This window comes from Strigops habroptila, chromosome 2, assembly GCF_004027225.2.
Source record: "Strigops habroptila isolate Jane chromosome 2, bStrHab1.2.pri, whole genome shotgun sequence".
Lineage (NCBI taxonomy): Eukaryota > Metazoa > Chordata > Aves > Psittaciformes > Psittacidae > Strigops > Strigops habroptila.
Window position 1 is genome coordinate 112,450,992 of NC_044278.2, and position 15,737 is coordinate 112,466,728.

General features: G+C 46.3%; 1 protein-coding gene across 1 annotated transcript; it reads left to right on the forward strand.

The window, feature by feature from the left end:
* Window positions 1-6,117: 6,117 nt before the first annotated feature.
* On the forward strand, window positions 6,118-13,592 carry VSTM5 (V-set and transmembrane domain containing 5). Its single transcript, XM_030477042.1, has 4 exons — window positions 6,118-7,499; window positions 10,243-10,572; window positions 10,673-10,813; window positions 12,404-13,592. Exons 1-4 carry the CDS (start codon window positions 7,415-7,417, stop codon window positions 12,445-12,447), a joined length of 600 nt encoding a protein of 199 aa, XP_030332902.1. The 5' UTR covers window positions 6,118-7,414; the 3' UTR covers window positions 12,448-13,592.
* The last annotated feature ends 2,145 nt before the right edge of the window (window positions 13,593-15,737 follow it).

Genomic DNA, 15,737 nt, shown 5'->3' on the forward strand with positions numbered 1-15,737 from the left:
ATTATTTGAAAGGCAACATGCCTGACATGCTTCAGCAGTCATTCCACAGGGCTGGATGGGCTTGACTTGGTTTACTTCGGCGCTGTGTATTCCCAGCTGCCCCGCAGGCACTGTGTCCAGACATGGGAGCAACACGGGCAGTGACGCTGCCTGCAGTGAGGAGACCCAGCCTGGCTCTGGGGAGAGACCCTGTGGGCAGCCCCTGCTCAGCCCTTCTGCAAACCCAGAGCGAGCCTAAATCAGTGGTAGAAAAAGAGGGTTCTGGATTCAGCAGCTCAGTTAGACCATGTGAGGACGTGGCTGCGCTGACAGGGCAGGCCAGAGTAAATTATTTGTACCAAATTTACACCAAATGAAATGGAGAGATGCACAGGTGATCCACATAAAAAGAGCTGTTGAGACTAAAGTGTAGATATTTAAATGGTCCATTTCAACTAGACCAGCTTAATCATGCTTAATTATTACTTTGCTTAATTATTACTTCTGCTTAATTCTATTGAAGTCCTCACCCAATCTGTACATATCACTACTCCTGCATCTTAGGACAGTGACCGCATCGGAGAAGGGAGACAGGCTGAAATGTGTGGAGCAACCCAACATCTGAGACAGCAAAAGCTTGTGCTATTCTGGTAATGGAGCAGATAGAACTGAAACTCACAGGGAAAAAAGGGAAGACACAAGGGTCCCTTTGTATTTGCCCCTTTCTGAGATTGTTTTCATTCTGCACACAGTGGAGAATAGATGTGCCATTTGCTTTGCTGATTTCTGCAATTGAAAATATTCACTCTGCTATGATCAACAGTCAAAAGTACCATGGGTCAGCAAAGTAGGATTAGTGTACCTTGGAAAACAGTCAGATGATTCTTACATGTGATAAAAGCTCCTTTTATATTTTCTTTGTATGGTGTAACACGAACTAAGCCCTTTTCTAGACAATAACTTTGGACACTGATGTAAGGTGAAGGGTTATAAATCTTCTGGTGTCCTGGCAAAACTGGAACATAAATATTTTTATTTAATCAGAAGTGCATTATTATTTTGCTGTTATTTTTGCCACAACATGTTGCAGAAGAAAGAGACTTCAGGGCCTTGGGATGGTTGGTAAAGGAATCTGGAGCACAGGTTATTTTTACCTCTCTTTCCAGTTGCAGACAGCAACATTGGAAGAAACTGACAGACCCAGTTTCTTAACACGTGGGTCCATGTCTTGTGTCACTACCACAATTTTGGGGTTTTCAGTCTACATGGTCCCCCAGTGGTCTGTATTGAGACCAGTAAGTACTGATTAGTATCTTCATCAGTGACATAGACAGTGGGATCAAGTGCACCCTCAGCAAGTTTGCAGAAAATACCAAGCTGAGTGGTGCAGTTGACATCCCTGAGGGAAGAGATGCCATCCAGACAGATCTGGACAAGCTCAAGAAGTGGGCCCATGTGAACTTCACGAGGTTCATCAAGGGAAACTGCAAGCTCCTGCATTTGAGTCAGTGTCAGTACAGGCTGAGGGATGAAGGGCTGGAGAAGAGCCCTGATGACAAGGATTTGGGGCTACTGGTGGATGAAAATCTGGACATGACCTGCCAGTGTGCGCTTGCAGCCCAGAAAGCCAACTGTATCCTGAGCTGTATCCAAAGAAGCATGACCAGTAGGACAAGGGATGTGGTCCTGCCCCTCTACTCCACTCTCTCCACCTGCAGTTGTGCATCCAGCTCTGAGACCTCTGACACAAGAGAGATGTGTACCTGTTGGAGCCAGTCCAAAGGAGTCCACAAAGATGCTCAGAGAGCTGGAGCACCTCTGCTATGGAAACAGGCTGAGAGATTGTTCAGCCTGAAGAAGACAAGGCTCTGGGGAGACCTTAGAGCAGCTTCCAGGGCCTGAAGGGGCTACAAGAAATCTGGAGAGGGGCTTTTTACAAGGGCATGTAGGGACAGGACAAGGGGGGAATGGTCTTAAGCGGAAAGAGGGGAGATTTAAACTACCACAGAACCACAGAATCACTGGGGTTGGAAAAGACCTTTTAGATCATCAAATCCAACCATAAACCCAGCACTGCCAAGTCCACCACTAAGCCATATGAGGAATAAATTTTTTACAGTGAGGGTGATGAAACACTGGCACAACCACCTCAGGTTGCCCAGAGAGGTGGTAGATGCCTCATCCCTGGAAACATTCAATGTAATGGATGGACGGGGCTCTGAGCAACCCGGTCTAGTTGAAGATGTCCCTGCTCATTGCAGGGGGGTTGGACTAGATGATGTTTGAAGGTCCTTTCCAACCCAAACCATTCTATGATTCCATTACTTAGTCTTTGTTTTCTGAAATTAAAGCCTACTTTGTGCTGTGGGGTTAACATTTCAGGTTAAAAGAAATGGGCATCCAGTTATTCTTCTCCATCCCGCCTCCCCAGAAGTGTACGCACTTGACCTGGGTCTCCCATTTCTTGGGTGGAGCGTCTACCCTTGAGCTGTTGAATAGCTGGCAAGAGAAGAAAGACAGTGCACACTTCGGATGGGCTTTTGGATGCTAGCCTGGGAAAAGAATCCTGAAAATATTCAGCAAACAGGATTCAAATTCTTGAGCAGCTTTAGGTGTATCAAAGCAAGTTCTTGATAATAGATTTACCTACTGGGTGATGCCTGGCATTCTTTAAGCCTCTTTAATTTATAGAGCTGGGCTATAAAATCTGAGAAACAAGCCTTCGAGTGACACATCTACAGCTTTCTGGGAGGCCCCTGGAGACACGCACCAACTGTGCCAGGGTGGATATCCCAACCCAGTAGTTGTAGTACATTGAGGCATGGATGCTGCCATTGCCTTCCTTTGGTCTCTGGGAAGGTACTGATGGCATGGTCATACCAGACAGCCTTTGTAGACAACTCCTACAAGATTTACTTCCAATTTTGCAGGATTTAAATATGTTTTCATGGCTGTCACACATGCCCTGACTGGTGCCATAGCTGCTTCTCTAGGTCAAGCTGCTTTTCTTGGCCTTGCTCGTGGTGCAAGAATTTCAGCAAGAACTGCAGCTAGTGTTGATGATCAATGCCCCAATGTCTTAGGCATCATTCACAGGCAGGTGCATTGAGCATGGTAAACTGGACAAAGAAGGAGGAAGGAAGAAAGAGGGACACAAATGCTAGTCAAGAGCTCAATGAATTGCAGTGGTCATACAATGCGTCCTGCTACCACAGTACAAGCCTGCAGCCACTGTCCCTGTGCTGGCTGTGCTCTTGTCACACCATCTGGAAGGGATAAAGGCCACCTCAAAGACTCAAGAAAGAGAGGAATTTTTTGCTCTGTTTTGCCAAAAGCTTCCTAGAAAAAAACTACTTTGTGCTTTGCTTCCTATTGGAAGAAAACAGGGATATTGCACTCTCTGTAAATACCAAAGAAGGAGGTAACATCTTGGAAGAGTTTTAATGCCACATAGCAAAAGCCTGTCTCATTTCTGACACTGAGTGGGAACAGCCAGGTGATTGCATTCACCCACGAGGCAGCTGTGATTTCAGTACCTGCCATTTGATAAAAGATGTTCCCAAATGTCTGCTTTCTACTGAGCATCTCTGCATCCTCTGATATACATTTCTGCATCATCACTTCATCCTAACCCCCAAACCCACAGGCCAAAACCACAAGGAGACTCAGGCAGTCTGGGCAGCTTAGAAAGTGGAGGAATGCTGACAGACCAGGACTGGCCATGGTCTCTCCTCTTACAGCCATTGATTGATTTGGAATAAGAGAAGGGATTTTTGCACTGTGCCTCTGACAAAAAGAAATAAAGGGCAAAAAGAAACCACTGACAAAGTGCAGGTTTGGCCAGGTTCTACTTCAGATGCTGAAAATGATGGAAGGAATGTTTTTACACACTGTGGCCTCCCAGCGCATGCTCTTTTCACTTCCAGAAGACCAGCATAAGGTAAGCCAGGTAAGGTTGGACCACCAACTTCATGTGAAAGAGAGAGGTCTAGCAGGATGGTACCTATTTTCTTCTATCCCTGTGCACATTTCTGTTGCCATTCAGAAGCCTGCAGCATTCTGCTCTCTGCCAGCTGTTTGCCAGCTCACTGCATCAACCAGAAGCCTCTCAAGGTTGTGGTGAGCAGCATCCACAGCCCCCTGACCCTGCAGGTGCAAGTACCTCCAGTCCCTGTTAAAGTTCCTTTGCTGAATATTCTCCCGTGGTTTCTCACAGGATGAAAATGCCTTCAAAGGTCTATTGCAGGTCTGGAATCTCTGTGAATTTTTAACTCTGGTGGTTTTCATCTCTTCTTCAGCAAAAGACAAGGTCAAGCATCTTGTTGAGTCCAAAAAGACATCAAAGGAAAACAGCAAGGGGGAAAAAAAAAGCAAACCCTCTGTGTAAAGCATTTCAGAGTACACATGCAGCATATTAGAGAGCAAAAGGAGCTTTCTGGCTCCTATCTGGCTGTTGTTGCAATTGTTAATGTGGTTTTGTTCCATTATTAATGACACCAGAAAGAGAAATCCGACCTTCCAGGCAAACTTGAGAGACTCTCAGATAGCAACGAGAAGGGAGGGAAAGAAAACAAATTAAAACAATAGAAATAAGCAAAGGGAAGGGGAAGGGAAACTTAATGTACTGAGCAGGCAGCAATAAAAACCTGCAGATGACTATAGCAGTGTAGGGATGGTGAACTGAATCTCTTACAAAGCTTGTAAATCATTCCCAGAGTCTACTACTTTAAGGGCACTTTGTAATTAAGCAAGGAAAAACTGATATCTTACAGCCCGTATTGTATTGCTTGATAAATTCATGTTTCCTAGAACTGCTGTTTGACAAGCAGAGAAAAATAAAACCAGGAAACAGCAGTAATGGATGAAACGTCTGTAGCCCTGAGCAGTGTTATCATTATCTTCATCTGAATGTGGTTGGACAGGATTTCAATAAAAAGCTTTGTTAGGAAAACACATCATGAATACGCCAAGGTAAGGAATCTCGTGGTTAACACTCCAATCCGGCTTTCCTATTAAGTTACCCTGAGTTAGCTTCCAAATCACTATCCCTGCAGAAGAGCCTTTTTGCTGCCACTCAGCAGAAACAGCTCCACTGCTGAAGCCCCGCACCAAGTGCCACAGCTCAGGACCCACCACCAGCAGCATCCTCTTTAAACCGCATCCCAACAGCAGGAGACATCTGTGGAAGCTCATCCCCTGTTGCATCGGGGTGCTGGGAGGCAGGCAGGTGCTGGGGGTACACAGAGGCGCCAAGCATCATGGTTAGATCCAGTTAGACTGGCTGCTAATCAGTAGTACAGCTATCATCAGTACCGCGTGAAGTCAAGTGATTCGCTCTGCAGCCACGTGTTGATGGGGCTGCACTCCATGGTCCTTAACACCGGCCCCTATGGTGCTGCTCCCCACAGCCACACTCCTCCACAGGCTGATAGCACAGAGCCTGCCCCCAAAATCCCCCCCGCTGCTCACTGCCTGCCAAGGGGCTCCCACACTGCCCAAAGCACTCATCCAGTGCTGCCCATTTCATACCCCAGCGCGTTTCTGCTCCAGAGAAATCTCCTCCCTTGCAGAGGAATGTTTGCAGCACAACAGGAGAAAGCTTTGCTTGCAATGGGCTGTCAGGGAAAGAGGAAGCAGCTCCTCTCAGATAAACAGGGTTTGTAAAAATCTAATTAAATGCTTTCCTAATATTGGGTATTTTGTCAGATGTGTCGCTGCATTTCTTGAGGTGCAGATTTTCTATAAAATCAAACAATCCTCTAGACATTTTACAATTTTCCCTTTAAAGAGAAGGAATCTGAAAGTTCTTTGCTGTTAATTATTGATGCTGAAAACAAACACTCATTTCTTATTCCAGGACTGACCATTTGACCTATACTGCAAAGCCAAAACAGCCAATATTTGGGAAGAGCTCCAGACTTGGATTTCAGTTTCATGACTAACATCTGTCTTTCCAATAGGCTGGATTAACTCAGTGCAACCAGTGTGATACATCTGAAATCAGTCAAAGCTCAATTCATTTCATGAGAGCATATACCCCATATGTTTTTCTGCCAAAACAGGTCACTGGGCCAAGAGCTCAAAAACAATCTAAATAAAGGTTGAAAGAAATTTAAAAAGGAAATAACATAAAGTCACATCACTGTAACACCTTTAATGCTTTGAGGAATAAAACTGCCATGAAGTGATGGAATCAGGAAGAAACTTTCCTAGTGGGGATCTCCCCTAGGAGAAGGGCCCCACTGCTTTTTCCTGTAATCTCATGTTCTTCAGGGCCACCCAGGCACCCGATGCAGCAGAGGGTATTTGCCAAGCACAGGATCAGCTTGGATAGATGGGGTAAAGGGGAAGCACTTCATAGGCAGCCTCTGCAGATGAAGTGTAGCCTTGTTTTCAGTCACCCCCAGCACCATGGCAGGCTGCAAAGCCTTCATGAGATCAACTATTTGGGCAGTATGTCCTCACTGACCCCTCTCCCACTGTTTCTTCCCCTGACTCCCATTGCTGAGGCTTCAAGAGATGCCCCAGAAGTCAGAGAAGCTGGAGATTTTATTGCACCCTGAACAAAAGATGGGCCCTGGACTCCAAGCAGATTGCACCCTTTCTTGCCAAGGCCTGACCAAGTCCTAGAAGTCTCCTCTGAGGTGAGAAAGTAGGAAACCCTAATGTGAAGCAGAGGCTTTGACCTGACTGCACATGACAGTGTCACACTTGTAAAGCCCCAGTGCTGAACCCCCAGCAAGCCTAGCCCCTCTTCTGCTGGGCCCCCTGCCCAGGGCCATGCTTCAGCCACCCAGACCCATGTGGGACCCCCCTGTCATCGTCACAGACAGGCAGCACTGAGGGAACCAGCACCACTCCATGCAGGGCAGCAGGAGATGGGGCTCTGGCAGACCCCATCCGTCCCTCCTCACATGGGTCATCGGCTCGTTTTCCAGCGTGGTCATGAGGGATGGCCCCTGGAACCACAGAGCTTCTGCCCATCGCCGCCACCTCGCCCGCAGCATCACCAGACTCCCCGGGGCAATGAAGTCATTTCTAACACCCTGAAGGGACATTTCCCTCGCGGGTGCGTGTTTCCCCAGCAATCACACACAAAAGGGCATCCTCGGCCGAGTGCCCCAGCGCTGGGCTCGTCCCCCGCGGCCGCCCATCCCCGCTCATTTCCTGGCTGGGCGATGGCAGGCGGCCGGGCAGCACTTTCTCTTCCTCAGCCAATTGCATCTTCAATCCATATCGGAGGATCGCGGGGTGTGAGGCGTGGGAGAGCCCGGGGCCGGTGCGGCAGGCACCGGGGAGGAACCGGGAGCAGGAGCAGGAGGAAGAGGAGGGAGAGGAGCGAGGAAGAGGCCTGGGGCGGGCAGCCCCCGGGGTCGGGCCGCGTTGGCCGGCCCAGCCGCTTAAATGCAACCCCTGGGGCACCGGCTTCTGTCTGATGAGACCGCTCCAGGGCTGCCGGGGAAGGGGCGTCGTCGTGGGGACCGTCACCCTCTGCCTGGCCGCCGGGTGGGCTCTGCAGAGTAAGTGTCCATCTCCTGCCCTTTCTCCCCTCCGCTTCCCCCCCCGGCCCTTCCCTCCTCTTCCTCTTCCTCCTCCTCTCCGCGCTACTGCCAGCTCAGCCCCAGCGCTGGCGCGGGGCAGTGCAGAGCCCGGCGAGGTCTCTTCCCACCCCGGCCGGGGGTGCCTGGGAATATCTACTTGGGAAAGGGGATGTGGACGGGATACGGGGTGTCAGCCTGGCAGCGCTGCTCTTCGCATGCTCGAAGTGGTCGGGGAAGGCTCGCTCCTGCTGCTCGGAGGTGCCAGCCCGGAGCCGGGGAGCGGGGCGAGATCCCGGCGGCCGGCCCCGAGCAGCCGCCACCCTCCCGGTTTTCCAAGAGCTGAGTGGATGAGGAATGGAGGAGGAAGCACATCCCGATTAACCAGCCCAAACGGCTTCGGGTGGCGCCGGGAAAGGCGGCGGGGAGGTGGATTTCAACCCTGCACCCCAGGAGGCTGAGCGGGGCCGGGGCAGCTCTCAGAGAGGGCCAGGGGAGGACCGGGGTGGGCAGTGCCACCGGTGGGTCTGGTTTGACAGCGCGTCCCCTTCATCATCAAGGTGACACAGAAGCAGGACACCAAAGGGTGGAGGAACAGTCCCCAGGGTCCCAGAGCTCCATTTTAGCGCTGTCCCCCCATGCTCGGGCTCCTGCACAGAGCTGCCGGCTCTCCCCCCGCGCTCCCCGCAGGCACACGGAGTCGCGCTTCCCGCTCCGGCTCTGCGCCAGGCCGGTGCTCTGGAGCGCAGGAGCAGCGTGCAGAGACTCCAAACTCACCGCGCTCGGAGCGGGTCCGGTACCCGCTTCTCCTCGGTGTGTGATTTACCGGGTGAGATGGGGCTGGTTGTGCAAGCCAGGGCGCTGCCGGGGGGGGTGTTTGCTCTCCAGGCTGTGAAGCTCGGTTTGGATCAGACCGGTTCAGGTGATCCAGGCAGACTGTGTATTAAAAACTTTTTTGAATGGTTAGATATTGCACTGCCTTGTTTGGCTGCGTGTGCTGGAGAAGGGTGGAAGGATTTTCATTTGTACCTTTTTTTGCTTTTACCTTGCGATCACCTGTACAAAACAAAGCCGTGCCTTTATCAAAACACAAAAAGGTCGCTGTGGTGAGACACTCAGCTCTGGCTGGTCAGGAACAGTGCAAAAGGCCTTCAAACAAATACATGGAGCAGAAAACAATTGGAACAGTTTGCAGCGATTACCAGAAGTTCCCATCTGTTCTGTTTCTGTGGCTGGCACAGGCCCTTTGTCAGGGCTTTGGGGAGCCTCTCCTGCACACAGGCAGCTTAGGTGAGGATGCTCTGGGCTTCCTGGAAAGCATCATGTCCCTGCAAGAGGCCTGGGCAGCATGAGCACGACAAGATGCCCATGAAGGGTAAATCCTAGGAGCGTTACCTTGGAAAAAAGCCTAGATCCTCTCCAGTTACAAAAACACAGAGTGGCTGTGGCTTTCTCCTGGACTGGTCCCGTAGGTGAGGACCTGGGAATCAAACTGGCTTCTCCAGCTTCCCTGCCTCGCCTTGACCAGCAGAGCTTCTGAATTCTGCTACAGATCCCAAATAGAGCGAAGTCAGCTTGTAGTTCATGTATCCATCTCTGCCCAGTTGTGGCTGGTTTGGGGTTTTGGACGTGAGGGTGTCTTATTTTTGGATAAGATTTTTAAAAACTATTTCTTCCCATTTGAGATTTTTCTTTCATTGCCTTTTTTAACCATTCTTTTCCCTGAAGACTCTGCAGAATCTCCAGGACCATCCCCAGGGGTCCCTTCAGCACAGCTGAGGATCTCATCCTCTCTCCCCACTGGGTCCCAGACATTTGCATTACTTTCCCAGTTCTGCTCTTGCCATCAGGCAGTCCCCACAGCACAAGAGGAGAGTGAGTGAGCTGCTCCAACACAAACCAGGAAAAGGCATCCAGCACTGAAGCTTACTCTGTGCTTTATCAGCCCTTTGTCTGGTTTGATTTCTGCAGGCAGATAACAGGGGTTCAGTCTCTAGCCAAGTGTCTCAAACAGGCCACTATTTATTAAAAAATATATATATATTCATGCCAATTGGCACTCAGATGTTTGGTGTTGATCCTAATCTTCATGGAGAAATACCCCCACACAGGCAGAAGTTATTGCAGTTACACATTAAACTAAATGGTCAGTTGAGTTTCACAGTGTTATGAATGGCTCCATAATCACATCAGTAGGAACTGGGAAAGAATGAAATATTCTTTCTGACTGGAAATCATCAGGAACCCGAAGTCCTTGACTTCACATGAAATGTGTACCTTTGATTACATGTGATTCATCTGCACTGGTATGTAACTGGCTGCCTTTATGAAGGTTGGTGATTAAACTTTACATTTAGATGCAGGATTTTAAAGGAAAGCCAGTTACTGATAAATACAAAAGCATTGCTCAATTTTCAGAAAATGTTATGTTCCCTTAACCAAAAACATTCTTCCAAACACTTTCTGCTTGGGTATTCAAACACCGGAACACATGCAATTACTTGTCCTGTATAATGGAAACATTTCTCCTGAGTATCACTGATTAAAATCTGTATTTAGTCTTTAATTTAATTATGTATCTTCCTTTTATAGTCAGCAGAAAGGGAATCTGTAACGCATAATCCATCCTCTCTTAAAACAGCCACCAAGATAGGTAGGTCCCATCCTGCCCTGGATGGTTGGTGCAGCATCACCTCCACACTCATCACCCTTCTTTCTCTTTCAGCTCCTGGAGGAGTATCGTTAGTTGTCCCACAACCCAGCATCAACGCAACAGTGGCACAGAACATCCTCCTCTCAGTTGAATACTCTTGCAGAGGTGTTGCCACCATTGAGTGGAAGCATGTGTCAAGCTGGGGCACCACCAAAATTGTTGAGTGGAAAAGTGGGAATTATGTCAACATATCCACGGTCTACAAGGACAGAGTGACTACTTTTGAAAATGGCTCTATACAGCTTCTGAACGTGGGCATGAGAGATGCTGGCTACTATTTTATCACTGTGACAGAGGAGCATGGAGCTAACACCTACGGCACCATCGTAGTCAATGTTTACGGTACAAACTAGATGGGAGTTCTTGACTTTACCCTGTGTTTAAACATTAATCTGCTCGTAATCAATTTTATAATATTACTTTTTTTCTCTCCTCCCTGCAGAGATTATCTATGAAGATTTACATTTTGTAGCAGTTCTCTTTACATTTCTTGCTGCTGTATCTGCCATTTTGGTCTGCTTCATGTGGCTGTGTAATAAATCTCTGCATCTATTTCAGAAGAAGATGACACACAAACTAACAGGTATCTCTCTAAGAATGCAGTCAAGGTATAGGGGTTTGAAGTCTGAATTTTAAGCCTAAAGTTCACTGGTGATTTGAGCCATAAAGGTCCTAAGCAGGGACACTGAGAAACAAGCCTGGAAGGGCTCAGTTCAATCACCCTGCTCAATTCTTTACTAGCTGAGGCAACTGAATTCTAGTATCTAGAATTGCAGAACAATTCTAGTATCTAGTTGCAGAACAACCCACAGGACACCCACCTTATACATTTTACATTAGAAACTATAAAACACTTCCGAATATTACTAGCTGCAAAACTTAGGGAGAGAAGTCCAGAGCTGCAATAACCCCCCATTACAGGGCAGGAGGCAAAGTCAAGAGCATCAGCAGCACTCTCAGGGTCTGCACTGAAGGGTATCTCTAGGCCCTTCGGGGTGGCCCCACCTCACTTCATGGAGGACTGCACCCCTCCCGCTCCTCTCAAACCTCCCCTTTTATCTGTCCTCACGTTTGATCCAGTTGCAGACTCCAACGAGAACTGATTAGTATCAAACCCAGACTCTTTAACGCACACCAAAGACACCAGTCATGAAAAGCAGATCAAGGGAACACAAGGGCTGCGTGGAAAGGAAGATTCACATATTAGGAAGACATTTCCAAGCCGCAACCAGGGATATTTGGCCCAGGCAGCAAGACTAGGTGCCATGCTATGGGCCTGGGCTCAAGCTCTGGGTGCACCCTTGGAACGGGAGGTTTCTTTTACCACTTCAAAACATTTCAGGCGTTCACCTCCCTTCTTTGTAAGTGCAGCTCCACTAGTGGTTTCTTGCCCTGTAGGTAAAAGGTCTGTATTTCTTCTCTAATAAGTGCTGTTTAAGCTGTTACATTACAACAAGCAGCCTAAGCATCAGTATTTTACTGGACCAACGCAGATACTCAAGAGTCTTAAGCCTCATGGCCCAGACTTTGTGTCAACTCTGCAAAGCCTGATCGAGAAGAGATGAATTCGTCTCGAGCTGTCTGTTTCCTTCTGCTGCTCTCTCACAGCTGTAAGGGCTGCTGCTGTTTTCACAGCGCACATGCTGCTCACAAGCTTCTGTAGCTACTGAAAATTTTCCTATCGTGCCAGAATACACCAGCTTTTTTTGGATAAAGCCTCTTCTTCCTCCAGTTTAAAGCCAATGTTCCTACACAGCTCAATCAAATACAGTTATTTGGCAGAGTTCAGGAAAACCACAGTTCTGGAGACTTGCTCTGTCATCTCCCAGAACATAATCTGAAGCAGGGACCCAGCTTTTGCCCCAATTCCACCTTATAAGAGCCCTCCTTTCAGAAGTCATGAAGAGAGGTATAAGGACAGGCCCTATGGACTTTTTCACAGTGCCTTTAGTTTTGTATGAGAAGAAATCAGTGTCACTTTAAAGATTGTGAGGGACTCTTCGTGCAGTTGATATTTTGAAACGATACATTTAAAATCTAATTGGAGATGAGTAAGCTTGAGCTAATATTAAAAAGTTCAAAATGTTTCAGCTCTTAACACAGCGTTGTTAATTTTGGAACGCTGGCCTTCCAATGGATTTGCCAATCAATAATAATATCCTTTTATTTGCAGCAAGTACAACTGAAGAGATTGAATTGGAAACCATTGAGTGTTAGCCAAGGACTGTCTCATAACAAAAATAACAATTCTACCTCAGGAAAAAGCACTGGCAAAGAAAGGGAGAAGAAACCTTAAAGGTAACATGTTTGTGACTGCTGCAGAAACATCCTGACTTGCAAACTAATTAGACTTTAAATCAGCAGCGTCTGATGGAGCTGTTTTGACCTGTTTTGACCTGTTAAGTTTTCAGCTCTGCTAACCAAGGTTGAAGTAAAAAAGAGTATGCTTTCATGCTGAGCACGAACACATTTTTGTGGCTCATTAATAAAATCTACAGCCTCTACCACTCTTAAAACCAACCAACTAAGCCTCTAAGAGCAACCCAGAAAGGAAATGATCATGGTCTTGAAAGACACCTGTATTTTGGCTATAGCAAGTCTCCTATTACAGACAGAGCAGCCATTAGCATCCTTCAACATAATAAATTTAATGTCTAATTACAGTATCATATTAAAAAACTAATTGCAAGGACTGAATCCTGTTTATTGCGCCTCTGCTGCTAGTTTTGGGCGTAAAGAATTTCCTGAAGCTCTAAACACAAACTGCAATTCTTCATGAGATAAAACTGCCTTTGAAACAATGCCGAGCTGGTCAAAGTTCCCCACTTACGTTTCCCAGTGTTTGCACTGCCCCAGGATATTAACACACATTTTATGACATTACTACAGCAGGTTGTTAAACAATGAACCATGCACAGGCACTGAAGAAGACGCTGCCTATAGTAATTAGAGGGGTCAGATAAAATACTGACACATCACACCACAGGGGTGGTAAAACACTAAACAGTTCATTGTGAAAGATGTCAAGTCCTTTGCAAACTTACTAATAGTCTATCTGTGAAGAAAAATTGAAACAGCATTACTCAGAAATCCAGTATTTACAAATACAGTTTGAAGTTGCTCTTGTTGAGAAGCCGCCTTTGCTTTCCTACGTTGTAAGAAAACATGAAGTGATTGAACTAATGTCTTCTTGAACCCGCATATTGCACTTATATTCTCCACCTGCAGATCTGCTGGGTGGAATAACATTTGTTTTTGTGAGTGAGGAAGCACTGACCTGACTGAGCTCCAAATTACCCTGGTTTGCTTTTGTAATGAGAAGAACTTTGCAGTGTGAAATAAACTTTGAAAACTTACTTATATAAGAGACCATGGACTGGTCTGTGTCTGCAGATGGCCAATGGCTTCTTGAGCCAAACTGCTGCTACTGCATGTCACACTTAGCTCACTTGCCTGCAAAAAACCTTCCACAGGGCAGGCTGACACAGCTTCCCCTCTAGGCAGGGACTGTAGTGCAGAGGTGCTACCAGTTAGATATGGAAAACCAGAGAATTTCTCACCAAGTGCATAACGATGCAGAGAGGCACCAAACAGGCTTTTTCCAAAGCACCCTGTACACAATACCTTTAAAAAGTCATCCCTGGATTAACTGGCCTTATGCAGTACAAAGGGCCTCTCACCCGCTCACAAATTCAGGTACCAGATTCAGCTGGTTGCTGCTTCCTGCATTCTTCTTGTTTGAGAACAAGTCACAAAAGATGAGAAAGTAAAGAACAGAAATAAAAATCCTAACTACAGCACAGCTTGGCAAAGTAACAGATTGTTCTAATTCTTCACTTTATGTGTATATTACCAATCTTCTGTATCTTTGAACTCAGCTTTGGCAACACAGAAGTTGCAAGTGCATCTGTTTAAATCACTAAGCTTTAAGTACTTGCAAAGTATCCATGTAGCATATGGAAAACATTAATAGTATTTTTTCTTTTTATGTGGATTTTTTTTCTAAATCACTAAATGTTAGCACTTGAATATGAAGTTATTCATTATGCTGAGGATATAGCAGGTGCTCTGCCAGACTTATTTAGAAAGCATGAGAAGTACAGCTTACATGTAACACCATTACTACGCTAATGCTGAGTTGAATACTGTAATTGCCAAAGGGAAAGTCAGGAAATGTATACGGGCACGAATGACCATTTGAATGTGTTGCTGTAAGTGGAGAGATCACTTTTAATCTACAGAATTTGAAAGCTGGGATCAAAGTAGGAAATGTCCATTTAAAAATCTTCAATTGAAGATGCACTGTAAGAGCAGTGAGAGGTTTCCCACTACCACAGTTGTTCTACCTCTCTCAGCTTAGCTAAGGATACAACTTCAGATATAACTTCAGGTCAGGATACAACTTGGCTATTGACATTGGTGCCAACCTCACTTTTACGTAGTATTACCCTAGATGAACAACGGGCATTTAAGTAATATTCAGTGAGGACATACAGTACAGTTAGCCTATGTACTGCTTTCCTATAGACAATTCCTCACCCACAGATTTTACCCAGAATTTAGATGCTTACTCTATGTACGTAGAGTCACTTATAAAATACTCCCATTTTCTGAAACTGATGTTGGCCAATAAGCATTACTGTCAGTAATATTTAATATACAGAACACGAGGCTAAGCTGACTGTACCAGTTTCTTGCTATGCTGGAGGTAGCTGAAGTATTGAAAATCTTATGGCAAGCTGCTAAAGTGGAAGTTTAGAAACTAACAGCTGTTCTTACTCCAGTTGTAAACTCCATGCAGAACAGCAGCAAATTTAATATTTAGACCATTCCAAGTGATCAAAGGGACTAAGGCATTTTGTTTTTAAACTTTAATTAAAGAGATGTTGAAGTTCACAAGATTGCTTTGGCAATCAATTTTAAAGCTCTTAATCATCCACTAATGTCATTTCATATTCCAAGATGCACTACCAAGAATTTCAAGACTGTCCCTCTGGTAGAAGCCTAATCAGTCCGTTTTCCATTCCAAAATTGGGAATCCCTGTGTACTCAACACTAAAAGACAGGCTCTGCAGGTCCCCAACACTTCTTTTTTTATTACTCATTTATTGTTCACCTAGGCCTGAAAGTCTTGACAATTGTCTTCCCTGTTCATGTTCAGAGCCTGCACTTCTGCAACACAAGTCCTCTTGCATCCATTGCTTCTTTTCAGAAGGGGCCAAATCCTGCAAGTATGAGAACCTAATAGCCCCAGTAATCCTATTACTTGGTAATGAAGAGCTTGTTTGAAGAAAAGTCTATCACTACATGCAGACCTGCCAATTATGTTAAGAACAGTGAAGTGTAAAGACACGTTTAAGTTTCATACGCTCATCTTCTAATTATTAGTAAGAGATATATCGTATTGCCGAGAGTCCAAACAGCCTCATATAATCAGATGCACGAACAGATGCATCAGGCTGTTAGCTGAACTGTTCACCAAGGAACAGAACCCCTCTCCACCTGTA

Coding starts and splice junctions, on each gene's coding strand:
- VSTM5 (XM_030477042.1), top strand. CDS start 7,415: ATGAGACCGCTCCAGGGCTGCCGGGGAAGGGGCGTCGTCGTGGGGACC. Junction 10,573..10,672: donor CATCGTAGTCAATGTTTACG/GTACAAACTAGA, acceptor TCCTCCCTGCAG/AGATTATCTATGAAGATTTA. Junction 10,814..12,403: donor GATGACACACAAACTAACAG/GTATCTCTCTAA, acceptor TTTTATTTGCAG/CAAGTACAACTGAAGAGATT.